Here is a 24568-nt window from a genome sequence, read left to right on the forward strand (position 1 = left end):
TTAAAGGTCCCATATTCTGCTCATTTTGAAGTTCGTAGTTGTATTTGGAGGTCCTACTACAACAGGTTTACATGGTTTAATGCTCCAAAAACACATTATTGTTCTCTTAGCCAAAATGGCTGCTGCAGGTGTTTTCAGCGTCTGTCTGAATGCTCCGTTTTTAGAAGAACAAAAACAGTCTGTGTGCTTTACTCTCGTCAAGACATCCTTTCTTTAATGGGAGCCGGTCTTAGAGAGGAAAAACAACGAGGTGCATTCAGTATGTTTTCAGTGGATGTAGACAGTCAGCCTGTCCAGATCCAAATCCAGCTGTGTTTTCACCAACATTTACTGAAAGATAAAGAGAGAAGATGGTCTTTCCTCGTAGTTTGGCGGTCTGTAGGCAACACATTTTGCACAATATGGGACCTTTAATCATCCGACAAGCACGTCTGACCGAGTGTACCGGCCCCTTCAGTGTCACCAAAACCCTCACAATGACCGACTTAGTATGCGACAGTTACTGATGCTCTTGTTAAGGCTGGTTTGAATGTGATTGTTGGGAAGATTTAAATGATTAATCTAACTGATGTTAGAGAGATTATTTCGACGGGTAATGAAGCATCATCATGCTTGTTTATGGCCTGCCTTCTGTTTCCTCCTAACAAAGTGAGGGATTTCTAGATTTAATTGAAGAGGTGTGTTTCCATCGTGTTTGGAAAGTCAAAGCGCATAGCTGCGTTATCAAAATATCAGTCCCCTCCCTGCCGTCTGTCCCACACTGATGCAATCTGTTAAAACACACAAAAAAATGTCACATAGCTGCTCGTCGGCAGTTTGGCTCCTCCTGTCTGTAATCACAGGTGGAATCAGGTTGTGAAGACTTGGGAGATCAACTGAGCAAAAGCGTCTTTTGTCCACTTTGTGCTACACCTGCTGACGTGTGGTTGTGATCCATGTTGTCTGTTTGGCTTCAGTCACAGAAACATAAGACATGCTGACATGAAGGAGGCCTTAACATTTTGCTTCCAAAGACACAAAGTGTTTACTGTTGTGGACTTGAACGCCTCAGCGGTCCTAAAGCTATCAGGTGCTGCACTGTACACAGTTTTTATGTACCCGACCTGTTGTCTGTTGGAAAGTTTGAACTTAATCCACCACAGCCTTCAACAGTACTTGGCAGGCTGGAAACAGATCGTCCTGACATGCTCCTTCTTTTACGGACGACGTATCGCTCCCGATGAAGAAATCACAGAAATCACCAATCGGTGGCCAAAAAAAAAAAAAAATCGTAAAAACAATTTCACCGCACGATCTAGTTTCCAAGGACAAGAATCAACATTCAGTTTTCAACTTTTCAAGTCCTTAAAGTAACTCCATCTGCTGAGGAAGATGGTGTGATACAACTGAAAGCTCCAAATCTTGTGGTGAGATTGTTTTGGTGAAAAAGCCAGATGATCTTATCAGCTGAGTGCAGTCTGAGGACGTGGCTGAATTTGAAAGAACTTAAATTGAATCAAAAATTGATTGGTGATAATGTTGGCTAACAATGTAGAGATTTTATACTACTAATCAAGTGGTGGTTTTTTTTCATCTTAAAGGGCCATACTTGTGGGTTTTTTTTGTACATTTTGGCTATTTACCACAGTCATACTTGAAACAACCCCACAGTAGGTTTTACAGCAGTGAAAGCAGGCACTCTGTTCTCTTGGATGGATTGTTTCAGGAGTCTGCACTTTGACTCGCATATCATACGGAGATGAACACTCAGGCAAACCTCTGCCTGATGGAGAAATAAATGGGAAAAAAAGTGTTATGCAAACGTGCTAGAAAATGAGTGGGGGGGGGGGGGGGGGACACTAGTATGGTCCTATATCATATTTAGCCATTTCTTCCTCCTTCCCCCAAAATTAACTGTGTGCTGCTCTACAGCTGTTAGTAATGGAGTCAACATTAACTGCAGCAGAAACTAACTGACTGGTGCACAGCTGGCCAGGTGTGTCCTGCACTGTGATCGGTCACCTCGCTCGCCCTCTGAGGTTTCTTACTTCTGGGTAACTTTAGAGACACGTCAGACTTTAAAGATGGTCGTATGAACCTCCTTGTAACCTCGTCTGATCGGCTCAGCAGTGCTTGGAAATCTGAACCATGAATGTGCTTCTTTTTTCTTTTGTTTTTATCTTACTGTGGCCGGCCAAAAGTAACCAGGGCTTCTGAATTGTCTTTTGTCATTTGATTTAACATCTAATGAAGAGAGTCTGCAAATGATGAGCTGATGTTAGAGTTTAGTGACTGTAGCTTAAGTAAACCACGTTTGAAAAAGACCTCCAGCTAACACACACACACACACACAGAGTTCATCAGTGTGTACAACAGACACTCAGAAGATCTAAATCTGTTTCATTGAAAGTGCTTCAGTTGATATGCAGAGTGTCTATGGGAGAAAAAGCTTTATTAACAAATGTAAATGAATATTTTTCTAAAAAAAAAATCTGTTAAGTGTAAAGTATAGTGTTTGTTAGAGGCGAAAGGAAAGCATGGAAACAGAAGATGAGTTAAAATTTTTAAAAATGTGTTCAGCTCGGTCATATTTCTGCTCATCAACGCTTGGTGACGGACCAACAGAGTTTCTATCTGAACATTTCTAATTGTGGCAGAAATCAGTCCGTTGTAGTTTATAGTTCTAGCATTAAATGGGATGATGAGTAACGAGGTGCATTTGTGTTTAGTAAAGCAAGAAGACGGGAGGAACTGCTGTAAACGTGGGACGGCACAGAGGTGTTTTAATGTGAAACGCTGTGAAAAGGCTCATGAGACGCCGCCGGTGCTCCCACTGTCAGACTAAAGCTCACACCGAGCGCTGCTAGAGAACCTAACGTAGGAAAAAGCAAAACTCCTTTTTGGATAAAGTGAATTTAAATGAACACTTTTGTGGCAGAATCTAATGTATTAATGTACCTCAGTTTAGACTGAGAGGCTGACCAAGCACTGCAGTGTGTTTTTGTTGCTCAGTGTGAACTCGGTCTTTGGTCATATGTAACAGTCAGGCGAATGTTGCAAACAGTAAAATCTTTTCTGGGATACGTGTTGAAATGTCTTAACGTCTGTTGCTGACGGATGTCCTTTTTTTTTTATGTTTAATTTAACAGTTTTGTTGGCGTTACCTGAACTGTTTTTTGTCCAACAGGTTGACTTCTCACCCATGCCTATTTCTCTAACTGTTCAGATTAGTTTTTTTAAGCAGAACTGATCATTTTGTTCTTTTTTTGTGTGTTTGATTTGACACTGTTAACTGTAACAGTTAAGTTTGTCCTTTTTGAACTGCTGTTTTGCTTTTTTTTTTTTTATTGCATATTTGTCTGTCAATTGGAATTAAGTGATTGAAATGAATGTTGTGATTGGGATTGATCTGGTTACAGGGTATCCATCTGTTGAATGGATAGGATGATTTTACATTATGCAAAAAGCTTGAATTAAATTAGCACTTGTACAGCAATTAAAATGCTTCTTACGTTCATGTTAATGGTTATATTGTCTTCATTTCACTGCAGGGACATACAACCAGCAGATCAAATTAGAAATAAAGCTGCAAGCAGCGTCGAAGGGCCCTCGCACTTTTGTCCATGTCGGGGTGTGCGGCCGCAGCGGCTCCGTCCTGTAGCCGAACACCGACCCTTCCATGCGGCTCAGAATTTTCATGTATTTTGGACAGTGCATCAAGGAGTTACATGTCACTTCCTGTGTCCCCTAAGTGGCGCTAGAGAACAGCCACTAATTGCATTCTATATTTCAGCATATGAAGTGTTGACTACACCGTGAAAATTTCATGCAAATCAAATGATGATTGGCACAAAAGTCTTACTTCCTGTTGTCACTAGGTGGCGCAATGACTGTGGTCACTAACTGGCATGTAGGTGTGTTCAGACTCTTATAAATCATGACAAGCTTGGAACAGATTGGATAATGTACACTGAAGATACAACAATTTCCTGTTTCATGGCGAACACGGCGTCGCCACGGTGACGGCGTTTGACGAAACCTCAAAAGCTTCATGAGTGAGCATCATCCACATCCTGGGGATGTTTGGACCAAATTTGAGGTGGCTGTGGTTATCCTGCTGAGAGAGAAACATCTGAGAATAAAACATGCACTTCCTCCCGCCACTAGGTGGCGCTATGACTATGGTTCAAAATTGGCATCTACATGTCTTCATAGCCGGACAGTCACCAAACAGTATAAATGTGGTGAAGATAGGACCTTGTAGAGTGGAGTTACTGCACTTTTAATACTCACAGCGAAGGAAAATTTTTGATCGAAATTCGCCGCGTCGCCAAGGCAACGCCTTTTGATGAAAACTCACAGTTTTCACTACGGACCAACATGGTTCAAAGTCACCAATTTAAACCAGTCATTCCTGGCAGGGGTATTAAAGACTGAACACTAGTTAGCAAGCAAAGAGGTTGAAATGGGCAACTAAAAGTGGCTGAAATAGTCAAATAATGAAATAGCTCAAAGTAATGGATAAACAGTCTGAAGTCATTTGCATATAATCTAACTGTGTCATTTCTTTTCAAACTGCCAGATTTCTCCACAGAGCCGTGGCACAGGGCAGACGGGCTCTGGCTCATGTGCTTGCTGCAAAAATGGCCAGGTGTGGCTCCCTGGACATAAAAGAGCACAGCGGGCAGGTACACACACTTCACACTGTTTTTATTTATCCCACATGAACAGTGCTAACACATAGCATTGGATGACTCATTAAAAGTAAAGATATATAAAGATATAATAAAATGAAAAGACAAAACAGTAAAAAAGAGAAAACGAGTGGAGGAACATTGATAAATAGTTACTCCTACAGGACACAAGGGGGCGCTGTGTCCCCAAAAATGCAAAACACCTGAACCCAAACCTCTACCTGCTTTGGGAGGGGGAGGGGCTCATGGCAGCACCCACTGCTCGTTGAGGACAGTGACTGCAGAGCGATATGTGCTTTCACGTCAGAGTCTCCAATAACACCAACTGATTTATTGATTACATGTAAGGCACAGACAGGTTTGCCCCGGTTATATTCTCTGCTCTTGAATGACTTGCCTCAGGACATCTGCTTCACCTTTCTATCTCTCTTTTATGTCCATCCATCCATCCATCCATCCATCTATTATCTATAGAAACAACAAATAAGAAACAGCAAGTTTTACATAAATGTTTAGGGGAGTAATCACAATCACATAAAAGAGAGAAGGGCAGCATGGTGGTGCTGTGGTTAGCACTGTTACCTCACAGCAACAATGTCCCAGGTTTGAATCCCGGTTTGAACCTGGAATCTTTCTGTGTGGAGTTTTGCATGCTAGCGTGGGTTCTCTCCGGGTACTCCCGCTTCCTCCCACAATCCAAAAGACATGCTAGCTAGGTTAATTGGTAACTCTAAATTGCCTGTTTGTCTGTCTCTGTATGTGGCCCTGTGATTGGCTGGCGACCAGTTCAGGGTGACCCCGCCTCTTGCCCGATGTCAGCTGGGATTGGCTCCAGCTCCCCCGCAACCCTGACGGATAAGCGGTATAGATAATGGATGATGAGCTAGCTAGCTAGATTAGCTTATGTCACAGAGAGGCGCACACACACAGTGGACGAGGTGAGTTAGTGACTGAGGCTGTGTGGCTCAAATGCAATGATTTATTTTAGTGTGACAGCTAAAAAACATTCACATTTACATCCTGCTCTGTGAGCCAGGGCGGGATGAATGAGCAGCGTGCACGCAGAGTGGAGTGGCTCTCCTCGGTCCTCTCTGCAGCTGCGCGAGGCTACTGTCACTGCTTTTACCATAAATATGGTAACATTTATCATTCATTACTATCACCTTTCCTTGTACACAGTTCTTAGATTGGCTACAATAAATATCCAGAAAATGTGGAATGGACATATGGACCAGCATAAAGTCCTGCAGCCTGGTCAGATGGCAGCTGCACATGCATGAGTCTCCTTGTCGTCACGGGAGTACAGTGCTCCTGGATGCCTGATCCAGCAAGCCCTTTTTGTATTCATCATATGTGTGGCAGTGTTGCAGTGGGCATGGTAAGCAAAATAGTAGATCCCTGGTACGCTACAGGTGAAAATGCCAGTTTGTGGATTGTAGTCCTGGTTGCTGTTGTGCAGGAGTTTGTCAAAGATGACAGGAGAGCCCACAGGAGGGAAGGGATCTGCGAGGTGTTGCCACGGTGACAGTGTTTGACAAAACCTCAAGAGCTTCAAAACTTTGCATCATCCACGTCTTGGGAATGTTTGGACCAAATTTGAGGTGGCTGTGGTTAACCCGCTGAGAGAGAGACATCCGAGAACAAAACATGCACGTCCTCCCGCCACTAGGTGGCGCTATGACTATGGTTCTAAATTAGCATGTGCATGTCTTCAGAGCCGGACAGTCATCAAACAGTATAAATGTGGTGAAGATAGGACCTTGTAGAGTCGAGTTACTGCACTTTTAAAACTCAGTTTTCACTACGGACCAACATCAACGTCTTGAGGCTTTCCTGACCAAATTTGAAGTGGATCTGGTCAACTGGCTGGCTTGAGACATCATAGCGTAAAACATAGCATTTCCTGTCGCCACCAGGTGGCGCTATGACTGTGAATGAATATTGACATGTAGACGTCTTCAGGGCGGGACTTTTATCAAACATGTCAAGTCTGGTGCTGATTGGATCATGTAGAGTCAAATTATTAACAACTTCCTGTTTCATGGCGAGACACTGAAGTTTGACAGCTCGCCACGCCCACACCGTTAAAGTTTTGTAGAGACTTAATAACTTTTCATTGTTAATGCCTTTTCTACCAGCTGACCAAGTTTGAAGTGGATTGCTTCAACTCCCTCGGACTAGTTCGTTCATTTATGACCCCTGTAAATTGCCAAAAATGCACGGAAAATCCAATATAGCCGACTTCCTGTTGGGTTTAGGGCATCGCTCCAAGAGACTTTTTTGTGCATCTTGAAGAGATACATGAACCCACCAAATTTTGTACATGTACAGTGGGGCAAAAAAGTATTTAGTCAGCCACCAATTGTGCAAGTTCTCCCACTTAAAAAGATGAGAGAGGCCTGTAATTTTCATCATAGGTATACCTCAACTATGAGAGACAAAATGAGAAAAAAAAAAAATCCAGAAAATCACATTTTTAAAGAATTTATTTGCAAATTATGGTGAAAAATAAGTATTTGGTCAATAACAAAAGTTCATCTCAGTACTTTGTTATATACCCTTTGTTGGCAATGACAGAGGTCAAACGTTTTCTGTAAGTCTTCACAAGGTTTTCACACACTGTTCCTGGTATTTTGGCCCATTCCTCCATGCAGATCTCCTCTAGAGCAGTGATGTTTTGGGGCTGTCGCTGGGCAACATGGACTTTCAACTCCCTCCAAAGATTTTCTATGGGGTTGAGATCTGGAGACTGGCTAGGCCACTCCAGGACCTTGAAATGCTTCTTACGAAGCCACTCCTTCGTTGCCCGGGCGGTGTGTTTGGGATCATTGTCATGCTGAAAGACCCAGCCACGTTTCATCTTCAATGCCCTTGCTGATGGAAGGAGGTTTTCACTCAAAATGTCACGATACATGGCCCCATTCATTCTTTCCTTTACACGGATCAGTCGTCCTGGTCCCTTTGCAGAAAAACAGCCCCAAAGCATGATGTTTCCACCCCCATGCTTCACAGTAGGTATGGTGTTCTTTGGATGCAACTCAGCATTCTTTCTCCTCCAAACATGACAAGTTGAGTTTTTACCAAAAAGTTCAATTTGGTTTCATCTGACCATATGACAATCCTCTTCTGGATCATCCAAATGCTCTCTAGCAAACTTCAGACGGGCCTGGACAAACAGGGGGACACGTCTGGCACTGCAGGATTTGAGTCCCTGGCGGTGTAGTGTGTTACTGATGGTAGCCTTTGTTACTTTGGCTCCCAGCTCTCTGCAGGTCATTCCCTAGGTCCCCCCGTGTGGTTCTGGGATTTTTGCTCACCATTCTTGTGATCATTTTGACCCCACGGGGTGAGCTCTTGCGTGGTGCCCCAGATCGATGGAGATTATCAGTGGTCTTGTATGTCTTCCATTTTCTAATAATTGCTCACACAGTTGATTTCTTCACACCAAGCTGCTTACCTATTGCAGATTCAGTCTTCCCAGCCTGGTGCAGGTCTACAATTTTGTTTCTGGTGTCCTTTGATAGATCTTTGGTCTTGGCCATAGTGGAGTTTGGAGTGTGACTGTTTGAGGTTGTGGACAGGTGTCTTTTATACTGATAACGAGTTCAAACAGGTGCCATTAATACAGGTAACGAGTGGAGGACAGAGGAGCCTCTTAAAGAAGAAGTTACAGGTCTGTGAGAGCCAGAAATCTTGCTTGTTTGTAGGTGACCAAATACTTATTTTACCGAGGAATTTACCAATTAATTCATTAAAAATCCTACAATGTGATTTCCTGGATTCTTTCCCCCCATTCTGTCTCTCATAGTTGAAGTGTACCTATGATGAAAATTACAGGCCTCTCATCTTTTTAAGTGGGAGAACTTGCACAATTGGTGGCTGACTAAATACTTTTTTGCCCCACTGTACATAAAATACAGTTCCGGGGCTTGAAATTAGGGGGCGCTATGGAGCCATTTTGCCATTTGCAAGTGCATGAGTTTTTGTGTATGTTTAGGCCGTCAAACTTGCAATTTATTTCGAATGCATTTCCTTACATTTCAATAGTGTCCTCGCACCGCTTGGTGCTCGGGCCCTAAATATTTGGTTTAATTGAAGAGAGAAAGAAAACAGCTGTATTCATGAGGAAAACCAACCATTTTTAAAAATAATTTATTGGTCTTTATGTACAAGGAAAAAATGAAGTAGAAAACCAAACATGAGTAGAAAAGGCAAATGTACAAGAGTATCTTTACACTGCATTGAGGATGTTTGCTGTTCCTGCCACAGAAATAAAACTTTACTGATTCAGGAAATAGGCAATACTTTTAAACTGTACACAGGAGGGAGGGAGCGCTGTCCACCTCTGAGTGAATGTGACACCCGAGTACCACGAGACACACCTGACCGTCCGCTCCTTGCCCGCAGAGAAGGGAACCAGAAAAGATCTGCAATATTCATTTCCGTAGGAAATTGTCTCATATGCTGTTAGCATTAGTTTTGAGCGTCAATGGTTAGGTTTCTGATGAGAGGGATGGGGGTCAGGGTGTGTTTTGTGTGTGTGTGTGTTTTTCCCCCTCTGCATAATGTGTCAAGCGCTCAATCGAAACAACCAGTTAAAACAGAAGGCCTCTGGACTTACAGTCTTTGGTTCAATGTGTTACCGTTTTCAAGTCAAGTAAAGCTTACAGCGCAGCAGCGTAGTGGAGCTGTAGGCTTGTTCAGAGTGGAGACGGGCCCACTGGTACGAGGGTGCAACAGGATTTGTGTTGAGTGACATCAGCAACAGCAACTCTGTGCCGCTTCGTCATTTTGCCCTTTTGTGAACATTGAATGTTCTGACTGACACAAGCAATTCATAAAACAGAAACCACTGAAGAATCTAATTTGCAGCAGATGCCACACCCGAGTTAATCTAGAAAATATGATTTGGTCTATCGTGATAAGTAAAAACAAACAGCTGGGGGGAAAAAAGCAGGAAAGAGCTGATAAAAAATAAAGCTGAGTAACATTTCAATACATTGCACGATATAATACTGACAATATCTGTGATAAACCTTTTAGTGCTTGTGGTAGAGATCCAATACACGACTTTGATTAACTAAAAGGGAAAAAAATTGTTATCAGTCATAAAAACAAACTGAGCTTCAGTTCAGTAATTACCACTCAGCTATACTGCCAATAAATAATAGTGATAATGAGGACTAATACAATTAAAACAAATCGCATGTAATCAAAGTAACCAAACATGTCAATACAATGTGGTACACGCACAGAAATCCACACAAGCACACAAACGCATGCGGCAAAAACCGGTAATCACCGTCTCAAGCGGTTCAGAGGTGCGATATGCATATTGGACTGGACGAAATATTAAGTCCTTATCAGATGATGAGGGTCACATTACACAACAACTCGTCCGTTACACAAGCACAGCCAAGGCAGCAATGAAATCGCTAAAGTGAAACATTAAAATGATACTGACGTGTCACCGTTGGCGCTACTGCAAAGGGAGTGGAACGATGCTGACAGGATGTACAGAGCAGGATGGCTTCAGTGACACAGTAGAAGTGATCTGCCTTTGCTGAGGATAGGAAACATTTTGAATCTCACACACGGAGATCGAAAACCGAATGTGTGTTTGAAAGCTGGATAAAGCATTGTATGATTTGGTTTTTTTAGCGTCTGTTTGGCCCAAGCCCTCTTGCTGCACTACAGCCTTAAATCTGGTCACCACTCGTCTGCTTGTTTTGTAAAATGTGGACTGTATGAAGAGGAGCAGGCGGCTGATTGTGGCTCAGACTCCCCACGGACACTTTTGGGTCTGGACTTCAGCAAAACTGGGGCGTTGGTGCATGAAAAAGACATGAACAGAGGTACTGGTAAGAAACTAGTCTGCACTCTCAACAGTGGATTCTTCTCAGAGATCATTTTCTTAGAAATCTTTAAGTTGTCACTTCTCAAGAATTACATAGAATTCATACCATGAGCTAATTATTTTTTTTTTTACAGAGGGACAAGGTGTCGTTGATAGAAAAATAATGTTATCTAGTACACTGTTGCATTATTGAAAAAGGTATCACAAAATATCTTAAAATCATATGAGGTATGAAAGTATGAAACACCTCTTGTGCACGCAAACAGAGCTGCACGCTTACTGTCGGCTCAGACACACTTCAGTGTATCTTGGTAATGCTTCATGACTAGAGTTTTGTTCTACGTTTTGCTTAGCGACGTAGCATGATGCTGTGATCAAATACACGCAGGTGCTTTGTCTTTGAACTGATTCTTGCACTGTTTGTATTAACCAAAAGAAAGAGTGGAGCTTTTTGTCTAGACAGTGGAAAGAAAAAAAAAACAAAAAACATTTCAAAGTCTCCAGTTGCACTTAAAAGAGAAGTTGCACACACAAAACATCTGTCTTGGGATAAAAAAAAGAAAAGCCTGCAGCTTTCCTCTGTTGGTCTACAGCTTCCAAACACCGCAACCTGATGTAGAAATGCACAAACGGACATTTGTGGCCCCGTGTCTAACAGCGCATTTTGGTTGAATGAGGCCTGTTAGACTGAAGCCTGTTTCTGCTTGTGCTGTGACGTCTTTGTGCCAGTTGGGCTGTCTGTCGCTCTGTTGGTAGCTCAGTATCCACAGGGGTTCTTGTTCACGCAAAGGGCAAATCTAAAGAGTGGATAATACTGACTGAAGTAAGAACCTGTAGGAGAGGTACTTTCTGTGCACATGCATGCACACACACACACACACACGCACGCACGCACGCACGCACGCACACACACATACGCACACACACAGTCAATTTCCAGCCACTGCTGCTGCTTCCTCCTCTCGTTCCCTCAAAGATCCAAAGTTCACAGGTTAGAGTCAAGAGGAGGCTCCTGGCTTCAGGACAAGGTGCAGTCGTAGGCTCCCTCGTCCTCTCCCTGCTCCTCTGTCTGTTCAGGAGGGCAGTCCTCAGAGGGGGGGCGGGAAAAAGCTCCCGCAGGCTCGAGGGAGGGCAAGGCCAGGCCCAGCGGAGCCGCTACTCCTCTACTGTCCTCCGCCCGTGGCACTGCAGCACCTCCTAGCACTTCAGAGCCGCCAAGCTTGGAGCTCTGGCAGGCGGGCTGGAAGGCCTCCGGCTGCACCTGCTCGTCCGCTGAATCCATCAGCCGCTGCAGCTGCGGCTGGATCAGGTTGAGGAATGGTTTGTACCCCAAGCTGGAAAAAAGATGAGAAAGAGAGGGAAGAAAGGGTGTTATGACAAGACGGCATGAAACAGACAATGTTATTGTCATGGTGCCCAATCCAGTGCTGGCAAAGACCCAACTTGGTCCAATTAACAGCAGTGAAAGAGACAACCAGAGGCAATAAATGCGTATCTGGACAGGTCACATTCTACACCCACCAGTCAGTGGAGGCCCATGTGTCAACAGCCAATAAGCCATTTCGGACACTCTGCACTGTTTCTTGGGGAACCTCAGGGCTGTCCAGGAGGCCGATCACCTGCTTTATGACGTTGGCGTCCCGCAGGATCAAACCAACCACTACGCACCACTCCAGACAGGCTGCCTCCATGAACACATGAAGGAGGTACCTGAAGGACACAGAGAGGAGCCGATGTCTGACTGGCTCTGGGCTCACATTGAAATTGAAGCACATAATCAAACAAGACTCCAGCGCAGTCATGGGAGCGAGGTTTAGTGACGGTTTTCTCACCTGAGCTGCACCTGTGACTTGTGCGGGCCTTTGTTGGCCAGCTCCATGGAGATGTGCTCCAGCTCGGCCTGGCTCAGGCTCAGAGTGGAGGAGTTCTCATCCACCATCGTCCAGTCACCATCCACCACCGAGCTGGTCTCTGTCAAGTCTGTGGCCGAACCGACACTGTACTCTTCCACTGGAGGGGCGGAAGTGAGAGCATGTTCAAAAAGGAAGAGGAGGAATAAGAGAGAAAAACCATGGCATGTCTTATACAGTGGCAAGAAAAAGTATGTGAACCTTTTGGAATTTCATGGTTTTCTGCATTAATTTGTCATAAAATGTGATCTGATCTTCATATAAGTCAAGGGGACTGACAAATATAATGTGCCTAAAATAAAAATTCTGACCTTTATGTCTTTATTGAACACACTCATTCAACATTCAAAATGGTAGTGGAAAAAGTAAGTGAACCCTTAGAATTAATAACTGGTCTTTCAGGAGGGATTTTAGCCCATTCTTCCTGGCAGAACTGCTTTAGCTCTGTCATATTCTGTGGATGTCTCATGTGTGTGGCTCTCTTCAAGTCATTCCGTAGCATCTCCATTGGGTTGAGGTCTGGGCTCTGACTTGGCCACTCCAAAAGGCGGATTTGGTTTTTCTGAAGCCATTCTGTTGTGAACTTGCTCCGGTGTTTTGGGTCATTGTCCTGCTGCACCACCCAACTTCTACAGTTTCAGCTGACCATTCCCACATTATCCTGAAGAATTTTTTGATACACTTGGGAATTCATCTTCCCCTCAATGATTGCAAGCTGGCCAGGCCCTGATGCAGCAAAGCAGGCCCAAATCATGATGTTTCCTCCACCATACTTTACGGTTGGGATGATGTTTTCATGATGATATGCAGTGCCCTTTTTATGCCAGATGTAGTGCTGCATGTTCTTTCCAAATAGTTCGATCTTAGTTTCATCAGTCCACAAAACATTTTGCCGTTCTTAACAAAACTCCAGGTATGCTAACACCTGACTCCAATTAGCTTTTTTGAGGTCATTAGATGATGATTCCGTCACATTTTATGACAAATTAACGCAGAAAACCATGAAATTCCAAAAGGTTCACATACTTTTTCTTGCCACTGTATATTGATCGATGAGCAACTTTGAGACTTATTACCTTTGTTGGTGAGCAGGGACAGGAAGGCATCGTGTGTCTGTGGTGAGTGTTGGGTGGAATGGGCAGACGAGGCCGTGTCCATGTCTTTGGTCCTCTGCCCGAGCCCGTCCAGCCAGGTGTGGTTGGTGGGAGCTGCCTGAGGGGGCGCTGTGTCCATGTCGCTGTTCAGCAGGCTGTCAGCTGACTGAGACTTCAACAGCCGTGTGCTCAGCACTTAGTAACAATCAAAAAAAGAGCATGAAATATTAGGATGGAGCCAAAAGTATTCAAATTGAATTAAAATGTAAACTGGGGCAGCAGACCCATATAAGAAACAAGGACACCCCTAAAGTGTGTGGTCAGCTTCCTAAATGGCTCCAGTATCACCTAAATCCTTTATCACTCACCCGTACGACACCGGCCGTTCTTCAGGGGCGAGCTGAGGCTTCCCACAGGGATGACAGGGAAGGGCCACAGAAAATCCTTATGGAGTCTCTTCAACGCTGAAACAAAGTCATCAACGCGGGCCACTCGGTTACGTTCGCGACACAACCAGCCGATGAGTTCAAAGCCTAGCTGTGCAGAGAAGCATCCCAGGTCGCGGAGGCGCACCTGCTCCAGGAGGTGGCGGGCGTGGCGCCAGAGCATCATGTCAATATACATGTTCTCTGCACACTCCATGTCCCGACTGACAGGAGGAGAAAAAACAAAATGTAGGAAAATTGACATATCACAGCGAGAACATTTTGAACAAAACACAACATTAGCACTCACTATCCATGTTAATTGTGTGTGTGATTGTGTGTGTGTGGGCGTGCACACCCTTTAACAGAAGGTCCAGCGGGCATGCTGAAGGTCTTCTGCAGGTTGAACTTGCCCGTGGCGATGCAGTCTGCCGACTGTGACAAGCTGATGCTGCGGTTTCTGAAGAACTCAAAACCCCCAGTTGAGCTGGGTTCCTAAAGAGAGAGATAAAAAGCTCATTGTTTCATTTTCACAGCTATACAGGATATTTGAGGGCCCAAACAATTATGAGATTTCAGATTTTGTAGACGAATCCAACAACTATTTGCATTGCGTTTCTGTGAGCCACCTCTTCTTGACCAATTATTATCAAATGTCATTTTCAAGTGTGCTTTCAAGTATTGATATGATGTAAACACTATGAATGAAACACGCTCATGATGGCACATGTTAAAAAATGCTGGCTTTGTCAAATGGAAAACATTGGACTGCTACATTCACTCCCTTTTTTGTATAGACAGTTGAAGAAAAGTGGCAAGCAAGAGAAAGAAACATTTGGAAAGAGATTATTTGATTATCTGAGACATCTGTACCTGAGTGGTGGGTGTTGGGGGTGGAGTCTCCATCTCCCCAGAGCCAATGGCCTTGAGGAATCGGATCATGTGCCGGCAGAGGTCCCACTTGCCCTGCTCAAGCGCTGTGTTGAAGAGTAGAGTGGCGTGCTGTCTGCTCACTGCTGGAACCTCCATGTTCTTTACAGAGGCGGAAAGAGGAGAAGAAGGGACAGATGACAGAGACAGAGAAAGATGAGTGTGCATTATCATGACCTTAAAAACATTTAGTTAAAATGTTAGTGAAAACATTTGACAACCTCTGCAATATGCTATGAAAATGCTAACTGAACAGACAGCAAACTGACAGGGAGTGTGAGCGTGTGCTCTACCTGCAGTATAATCAGATAGGAGGCTGCTGTGTCCAGGTCTTGAGCCATGAGGCATTCCTCAAACAGATCTTTGGGGTTTCCCACGGCAGCAAACAGGTAGTTCCACAGGGCGTACTCCGTTTTCCTGGCACAGTGGACGATGGTCTGGAGGAATAGGGGGAACTCGGTGATGAACTTGGCCACGGTGGGCAGCAGAGGGTCGGGGATGGGCTCCCGCGATGTCGCCTCTTCTTCCAGCACGACGTGCACCATCAGCTCCATGACATGAGGGAAATAGGGGAGGGAGGCACATGACTGAGCCAGCATCAAAGCCTGTAAGAGAGGGAAGATTGAAGAGTGGAGAGAGTGAAATCAGTTTACGTACTTTTGAGGTGTTCAAACACTCAGAGACCTCTCGATACGATCATGATTCGGATTATTATAACTTTTTTATTATATTATTATTATAAACGTTTCTTCCAGTATCACCAGCACTCCTTCACTAAGCCAAGCCACGATGAGACAGGAGGCTCCACTTACCTGTTCACCCAGGTTGCGAACCAGCAGCTGCCTAAGGATGTGATGGAGGTAGATCTGGGAGGTCCTCTCTACGGTGCAGTAGGGGAACAGCGCCTCCAGTGGCTCAGAGGATCCCTGCAGGCCATCGTAGAGAACAGTCTCATTGGTTGCCCCCAGTACCAGGGCATCCTCAAACAGCACAGCCAGGGGGTAGATGTTGATGTGGAAAGGCAGCATGATGCGTCTGGAGAGGAAAGAGTGGGGCTTGCGATGGTCTCGGGGAAACAGTGGCAGCCAGACTTTCATGCCTGCCTCGCCGCACGACAGCCACAGGGCCTCAAGCAGGTGTCGCTTCTTCCTGTTGGTGCGACAGGTGGTCCACACATTCTCCACACACTGGGCCAGCACTACCGGAGGACAAAATGGTAGCTAGGGGAAAAAGAAAAAGCATTATAGGGATTTATTAATAAAAATGTGACAACATACACTTAGCATGCTGCTTTAGTTGCAAGTTTGTACAAGGCTCACTTTTCAGATCATAACTATCCAAACAGTCACATTATCATTCAGACAATGCTCTCTAGTCACTGAGTTAAAAACAAAATACTGATTTAAAAACGATTTTATCGACTTGATTGACACAGAAATAACAGACCATAGAATGCTGTAATTGACCAATCAAAATAGATTATTCAGCAAAGCTGTGTAAGAAACACCTTTAATTATTTGTGAAAATTGAAAATGGCTGCGGTAGTATTAGTCATCTGTTTTTCCTGTGTTTTGCAGAGGCATGGGAATAAAAACACACCTGTACTCTGTACACAAGTGTGACCTGAGGCCAAGTAATACCTCTGCATTGCTTATTAAATTACATTCACAATGTCTAAATGACTACTGAAGTGTAAATCTCTACTTATTAGCATGAACATTAGCACTAATGGGGCCTTTTGAAAAGCAAGGGCAATATTTTATTTGTGATAATATATTTCTGACATTTTCTGAAAAGTTTAAATTAAAAAAAATCCAAGGGGTGTTTGGACTCACCAGCTTCTTGTTGTTGGGAGGAGTCTCCTTCTCACGTACCTGTGGCCCTGAACGGTCCCTCTGCAGCATGATCAACTGGCCAGCCAGGTTCAACATGATGCTCTCTGCCATGCAGGCCTGCGACGGACACATACGGGTAACACATGGATGCATATGCACCTATGTAGACAGTATAATTCAGTGTGTGTGTGTGTGTGTGTGTGTGTGTGTGTGTGTGTTACTGTGCTCCTTTGTTACCTGCTGCGGGGCTTTTAATGTGATGCCTGTCTCTGTGCGCACCGAGGTGAGTGTGACAGAGACCACAAGGGCAGGGTGAGGGATGTAGCGGGACATTGACACCTCCTGTAACAACTCCACACTGGCTGTTGGGTGTGGACTGGAAGATCAAAAGAAAAGTAAACTTATTATCAGAATCATGGCTTCCACATAAAAACAGAAAAAAAGACAAAGACTTGCAGGACTCACCCTAAGGTGTTTGAAAAAGCTTTTAGTATGAGAAACATCAGCACTCGCCTGCTAAGCAGAGCCTTATGTTCTTTGAATGTCTGCTTTTCCAATGTTCTGAAATGCTGGCTAAGAATTTAATGCTGCTTACTGACATGTAATTAAGGTAGATTCCCTGAATGAATTTACTCAATGTACAATTCAGACATAGCTTTAAGGTTGCTAAGGCTAGTCAGACACTGTTCGTTTAAAACAATGTCATCCAGACATAAGGCTGAGGCCCTGTTCTGTCATGTGATGGATTTTAGGTCGATAGCTTTTACTAAAAGCCTCTTTTCCCAGGGGAAAATGTGGCCTAGCAACACTATTACCTAACACTATTATGATAATTGGCGCCAAGGATTTCCCTGCTGCTGGAATGTGTGAGAGCGGTGCTGGACGTGGTGAACAGTATCCAGTCTAGAAAGATGCGGCATCTCTTAATAATACTAGCATTTGTTTCGCATTTGGAATTGGTTACATGATACATTTTGGTCAACCTTCACTTTGAAAAACTAAAATAACCACCAGGTTGTAACCTACCACCAGCCAGTTAAGTTGCAGTTTACATCCATGTCTGTCCAGGCCCTACATTAGTATCACCAATTCAGTATCCAACCAAATGTGAAATATGGTTACAATCTCCCATCCTGTTCCTGAGTTATGGCATTGAGCAATGGGCAGAAAAGTGTTTTTTGCAAATGAAGTTGACCTATGACCTTTAAGATATAAAATGTCATCACTTCATCATTTTAATTCATTTTTAAGACATTTGGGTGAAATGTTGTCATATTTAGCTTATGAATTCTAGAGTTATAGCCAAAAACGTGGTTTGTGTGGTCACAGTGACCGTGATCTTTGACTACGAAATTCTTATCGGTTCATCTTCTAGTTCAAGTGGATGTTTGTGCCCTATTTTAAGAAATTACCTCCAGGCACTGCTGAGATATTGTGTTCACAAAAATGGGATGGACAGGCATATGGACGGATGGATGAACAGATGGATAAACAGACAACGCGAAAAAACATCAGACGAAAACAGTTTAGGGTGTACAAGCCATTTGGCATATCATCCCTACTGTTACGAGGCATGAACAAACACATATGTTCCATGTGAAAAAAATTAAGGTCAGATAAGCGATAGTGAGCGCTCTGGAGTTTAAAGTTAAGACTGGAGGTGTAATGTGTGTCCACATGAGCCCACCTGTCGCTCCTCCTCTCTATGCTATAGAGGCAGATGGAGCAGTCAGCTCTGAACAGGATGACCATGTCTCTGAAGACGTTCAGCAGCAGAGTGTCTGAGTGCAGCTTTGTGACCGATGCAAAGGCGTTGTCCAGGTTGGCCGAGCGCTGATAGAGCCTCAACTAGTGTCAACAGAGGTACAACAGAGAGAAACATCGTAACGAGAGTCACACAACTAGGATTACGATAAACAGGAACAAATGGTGGGACTTATGATGAAAAACTGGTAAAGTAAACGGTGCTTCAGTCTCACTTGCTCTTGATGGTCTGTATAATTGTAACAGGCCACCACCACAAAGTCATTCCACCAAGCCAGACCTCCTGTCACCGTCATGTTCTGCTCCTACAGAGTAATGGAAACACAAACCACCATTAGGATTACTTGCTTACCTTTTGAATCTTGCTTTTTAATTTCATTAATAATTAAATTTTTTTTCAAGGTAATTGCTGTCATGCTTACTCTAAAAAATAACACTTAACAGTCAGCACTGATAATTGTACTGAAACCATTTAGGAAGGGTTATATTTTGATATTTGTCTTCCAATCCACAGCGTCACATACCTGAGTGATATTTCCAAACAGCTTCCATTTCCTTGTGAATAAGGAGTAGTGTGCAAAGCCTCGCCTCCCTGCTACAGCCATGCACTGGCCTGCTGTGTCTATGGCTGCAAACTGTACGCATGCACACGCACACACACACACACACACACACACGCACACGCACACGCACACGCACACGCACACGCACACGCACACGAGGCAAACAACATAATATCAAGTACTGACACAGAATACAAACACACACAATCAAAACTCTACAGTTTTATAGTCATTTTTATTGCCTACAAATACATATTGACATGTGCATGTCCGTAAAGTCATCTAACATAAAAAAAATGGGCTCACAACAACAGCTCTTCCCAAACCATTTCATGCTCTTTTGCTATAATTTCCTTTCTCTACCTCTTAAACCTTATTTGACAATAATTATGCCGATGCACACACACACTTGTGAATGCAGCACAATTAGTTTACTTAGTGAACATTACTGCTTTGTAAACTGAGGGATATCGCAGCTTTTACAGTCTGAGCACACATATGCCGGAGTGAAATGATAACTGTAATTGATGTTTGTGATGCCACAGGTCTCTGTACCCCACACATAATATCACATTCAAAGCCAGAGAGTTAAGAAGTTTAATGCTTCTATGCTAAAGTTTCTCTACAAGTGACCTCTAGACCAGGAGGTAAAATTACAAACATGCACATTCCCACACTTACCCGTATAGGCCAGTTGCTCTCTAGGTATGTGCTGTGAATCTAGAGGAATACAAAAAATACCATATGAAATACAGGATATAGAACTATAGTTCATATCTATCTAACTATAAACACACACTACACATACACTAAGACACTTGTTGAGCAAAGCGTCTTGGTGATGTGACTGGTATTAGCATTATTAGCTGATAACCGTCTTCACTGCTTCTTGTATCCGTCAGCATAATCAGGAGGTTCTCTCTTTTTTTTTTCATTTGTCTTTTATGATCGAGACTACAAAGCAAACAAAGAGAATTAACTGACAACTATTTTGATAATCCTTTGGCAAAAACGCCAAACATTAGATGGTTCCTGCTTCTCAAACTAGAGAATTTGTTGCATTTTCTAATCTAACGTCATATGAAATCGAATATTTTTGGGCAGCGTATTTCTGCCATATTGTCAGCATTTTGGATATGTGGATAGCAAGAAATATTTTTATACTCTTGTCACTGTTGCGTGAATCCCACCTAACCAAGTGTGATGACTGCGCATTCTTACCTGGACCACGTGCCAGTGCTTGTGTCCCAGTAAAGTGCTGAGTCCCTGAGAGAGAGCGGAGTCGGGGTTGGGGGAATGGTGCAGCGGGCTGCCGTCATGTGGGTGTAAATGTGTGTGCGGGTGTGTGTCAGAGGTGCTGTTGACCTGTGAGGGGTCACCACAGGTCAGATAGAGGCGGTCTTCACCATGGAGCAACACCTGCTCCTGGTTACTCTGTTTAACCGAGAGAAGAACAAGCAGAGCATGAATCTTTCATGTGTCTGTGTGCGTATGTGGGTCGTCACAAAACTGATGATGTGTCCCTCACCGTGCAGGGGTTGACTGTGAGGGCGCTCTTGATGAAGTGGAACTGCAGTATGCCAGCCTGCAAGGAGGAGTGAGGAGGTGTGACCATGTCCTCCTCCTGCTGCTCCTCCTGCTGTCTTTTCTCCTTTTTGTTAGGGAGCACCCACAGGTGGTAACCCTCTGCTCCCCAGCTCTGGAAAGATCAGTGTGCAAGTCGGTCAAGTATGCATAACGATTGCAACTTTCCTCTACTTCAATGCAAAGCAATATGCTTGCAAGTAACAGGGTTAAATGGGTAATGAATTTGAACATTGTCACAACACCTGTGCTTTTAAGTTTGAGTTTCTGTCATTATTCATTATCATAATTATTATTATTTATTAGTTATGATCTCTATAACTTTAAACTTTTAAATTAGATGTGAAACTATAAAATAAGTCTACTTACCATAGAGCTGATTTTAATGGGGTCCTTCTTGGTACCATCAGAACGATACCTATGGGGAGGGGACAAAAATACAAAGATAAAAAAAAACAAAAAACAGAAGCGTGAAGTGTGCATGAATGTGTATGTGTGTGCATGTGTGTTTCCACCTACGCAAAGTCCTCGCCCAGAGTGCAGATGAGGTGAGCTCCAAAGACACTCCACAGAGATAGGCCACCACACTCCCATGTAACCATGGCAACACTGTAGTCAGGTGACCAGCAGATCAGCTTGACTGGGCCTGTTTTGTTATAGATGTCTAAACAGGCAAAGAAGGCAAGTTGTAAGGCTTCAGAAAGCTTGAGTTATAGTTGTATATTTAAAAATACTGAATTAAAGATTCTGCAAATGTATGGGTTCGCTGTAAAAATTGTGATGGACAGCTTGTTTTCTCGCACACATTGCAGTTAGTGACCAAGATTGTTTGTCCTCCTCAGTAATGCACTGAATTAAATGAGAAGAAAACTCAACAATAGCATGGTGTTTTGGAATGTGGTCATGTATGTGAGATGCCACTTGTGTTTTGTTACTGAAGAAGAACATCGTGTGAAACAAAATAATGTTGTGTATTGTCTTGGTGTGAGTATGTCAGGTGTTCTAATAGTAGTGCTGAAATATTCACTGCACAGACAATAGAGAAACCAGGGTTTCTACAGGGTTCATCGAGTCACATGTGGGATTTATAAGACTTTTTTAAGTATAATAATCATATTATATATATATTCATATAATAATCAATCTAATACTTGTTTCACAATTGTTCAATATATAAAAGGTAATTTAATTTTAATTTCTTTAGTTCTTCCCAGCAGTAAATACTTCCTAATGATATTTTAACTAAATACATGTAAAAAGAAGTCAAGTTCATTATTAGAGTGATGATAGGCATGTGTAGCAGTTCCCCCACTAGGGGGAGCTATGGCTTTAGATCCAGTTTCAGGATTCTGACTGAAACAGATGTAAGCTTAGGGGAAACACAAGCATGTGCACCCAAGAGAGACATCTGATGGAATCCAAGTTATCTCAAAGAGGAATTTGTGCAGGGGTATGACACACACACAGAGAGCAAAGATTTGAAAAGAAGGGGAAGCGAGAGATGGGGAGCATATGGTTATATGGCATATGGGTGATACCTGGGTAGTGTTTTGGGGTAAGCTCCAGTTTGTGAGAGAGCTGCATGGATCCTGTTGTGGTGTCTATCATGTACACCAGCACTGAGCCGCTGTAATAAAAGCAAACACACTTTAACAGCCATGACGTGTTTCCTGGGGGAGTAAGAGACGCCTAGTAACACACACAACTTTGAACTGGATCAGAATATTCAGATATTTGTTTGCTGGGATTTGGGTTTTCTTTTCTTTTTTTTTTGCTAGATATTACATACATAAGCAATCTCGTTTTTCTATGCTACACAAAAAATGGCTATGCTAATGCATAATCAGAAACAGCTACTTTAAGAAACAGAATGCTGCTTCAGTGCCTACAGTGCCTTGTAGCTGTTTGGGCAATAATTACATAAAGAACTATAGCACTGTGTGGGTACCCATGTTTTTTTTTTTAGTAAGGAACAAAACATGGAAACTTGAAAAATTTGAAGGAGGAGAGTACGGAGCAACAAGGAAGAGAAATTCCTGCCAACCTGGCAGATTGCACAATCCATGAGGAGTTTCTGACAAGTACACACTAGGTAGGCCTCTGCAAACAAAAACTGACAGATTCTCACACTGGACACACACCACATGGACAACAATCAATCTCTGTAACACACGGATGCAAACAAACACACACCCAGGTTTTCTTCCCATCGCTGTATTGCAAAGATACGGACAGAGAGACATTTGCAGAAATGTACCTGGCACAGCCAAAGGCCATCAGTCTGTACTTGTTGTTGACAGCCACACAGGTGCCATCAGTCACATCTGCTGCCCAGACGCCCTGCAGCTGCTGGACACACACATACACGAGAAAACGTGCAAATTAGAAACAACTGATTGTGTGTATGATGTCAGCAGCAGGTCAGCAGAGCGTGTTTTAACTGCTGGTTCTCTTAAACACATCCCTTAATTAACACGCAGTATTAGCAGACTATATATATGTGGTCACAATTTTAACGCTTATATCTGGTGACCTTGACATCCACTTTCCAATATCAAGAACATCATTTCTGGCCTAAATTCTGTTAATGGTGAGCTCCTATTGCCTGTTTGGATGTGGAAGAGAGCTTACCAATACAATCATTATGCTTTAAATCCTGCCAAGATGAAGTAATGGCTGCAAGCCCTGTGCTGAATCATATTATCATGATATTAATAAAAAAAATAAATACTCTGCTGCCCTATTTGTAAAATCTGAAAACCTGTTGACCTGAACATGTTGCATCATCACTTTGGATAATTGTTCTCTATAAATGGTCGTGTGTGTCTCACTGAGGTTACTGGTGCTCTTTACTGTAACCAGAAAGGACATGTACGGCTCTTATCTTAAAATTTGTTTAACATTGCAAGAGAATGCCGTTTCTTCCCTTTGCCTCTATTTATATATTACTTACATTGTTGGCCATTATCTGTTCCTTAACTGATACCCAAATTGATTTTTTCCACACACAAATACCTAAGAATAAGGCTAGATAATTCCATTAGCTACTCTGCTGAGCCGAGCTTCATGCCAGAAACAAAAGCCCGGTTATCATTACAAAACAGAAAAATCAGCATGCAATCAGGGGATTTTCCTGGTTAAAGTAACTGCAAGTCCCTGTCAAGAGGACTTAGACACTTTCATCAGCTATTGCATATTTTTTTTTCCATTATCTGGATTTGGATCCTATATTTGTCCCTAAGTAAACCATGTGCATGTTTTAAAGTCAACATTAGGAGTAGTCTTACATCTGCGGTGATGGTGTTGCTGAGCGGTGTGATAAAGCCCAGGCGTCCATCACTCAGTACGACAGCAAAGCCGTCCAGGGTCACACAATACTCCATACAATGGATATACACTCCCTCCAGGTCCAGAGAGGGTCCACCTATGCACACAAATACAGAATTGAAAAAAACATTGGATAATATGGGTGGCTGCTTTTTTTCTTTTTTTTTTTTTTAAGATAATTGAATCTTAATTTATTTGCCAACATTTGCAAGTGATTGGAAACTTCGGTTTACACTGTGAGCTAGAATCTAGTCTGCTGCTCTAACCTCGAGCAGACTGCAGGTCTAGCGAGAAGGGGATTGTAGTGAGGCAGATGGCCTTGCGTCCGTTGCTGCCTAACCCGTCCCAGTGCAGCACATGGAGGTAGCCATCTGCAGTACACACCAACAAGTCCTCCTGGAGGGACTGCAGACTGGACAGAAGAAGACCAAACACAGAATTGAGGCATTGAGGTTCAAAAGATAAAGAAAAAAAAAAAAAACATCGGAGGAGGCAGTAAAAGAAAACAGACAGGGTCGGTAGGTAGGAAGGGTGGGAATGAGATAACAAACAGCAGTGTTAGAAAACAGTGGACTAGTCATTACCCAGCTGTGCCCTCTGAGTGAA

General features: G+C 43.2%; 1 protein-coding gene across 1 annotated transcript in view; it reads right to left on the reverse strand.

Annotated features, from left to right (window-relative positions):
* Positions 1–11256: 11256 nt before the first annotated feature.
* Positions 11257–24568, reverse strand: part of ric1 (RIC1 homolog, RAB6A GEF complex partner 1) — a 34125-nt gene continuing 20813 nt past the window's right edge. The window contains exons 5-27 of the mRNA XM_070850262.1: positions 24229–24374; positions 23923–24059; positions 22893–22984; positions 22174–22262; positions 21155–21299; positions 21005–21053; positions 20580–20750; positions 20273–20485; positions 19733–19771; positions 19013–19123; positions 18704–18793; positions 18412–18572; positions 16962–17100; positions 16725–16841; positions 15702–16109; positions 15183–15494; positions 14833–14991; positions 14318–14454; positions 13903–14183; positions 13517–13729; positions 12363–12540; positions 12052–12240; positions 11257–11864 (exon numbers count right to left, since the gene is read on the reverse strand). Of these exons, the coding sequence (XP_070706363.1) occupies positions 11549–11864; positions 12052–12240; positions 12363–12540; positions 13517–13729; positions 13903–14183; positions 14318–14454; positions 14833–14991; positions 15183–15494; positions 15702–16109; positions 16725–16841; positions 16962–17100; positions 18412–18572; positions 18704–18793; positions 19013–19123; positions 19733–19771; positions 20273–20485; positions 20580–20750; positions 21005–21053; positions 21155–21299; positions 22174–22262; positions 22893–22984; positions 23923–24059; positions 24229–24374 (3892 nt within the window). The 3' untranslated portion in view covers positions 11257–11548. The remainder of the gene's footprint in view (positions 11865–12051; positions 12241–12362; positions 12541–13516; positions 13730–13902; positions 14184–14317; positions 14455–14832; positions 14992–15182; positions 15495–15701; positions 16110–16724; positions 16842–16961; positions 17101–18411; positions 18573–18703; positions 18794–19012; positions 19124–19732; positions 19772–20272; positions 20486–20579; positions 20751–21004; positions 21054–21154; positions 21300–22173; positions 22263–22892; positions 22985–23922; positions 24060–24228; positions 24375–24568) is intronic.

This window comes from Pempheris klunzingeri, chromosome 19 (genome assembly GCF_042242105.1).
Source record: "Pempheris klunzingeri isolate RE-2024b chromosome 19, fPemKlu1.hap1, whole genome shotgun sequence".
NCBI lineage: Eukaryota > Metazoa > Chordata > Actinopteri > Acropomatiformes > Pempheridae > Pempheris > Pempheris klunzingeri.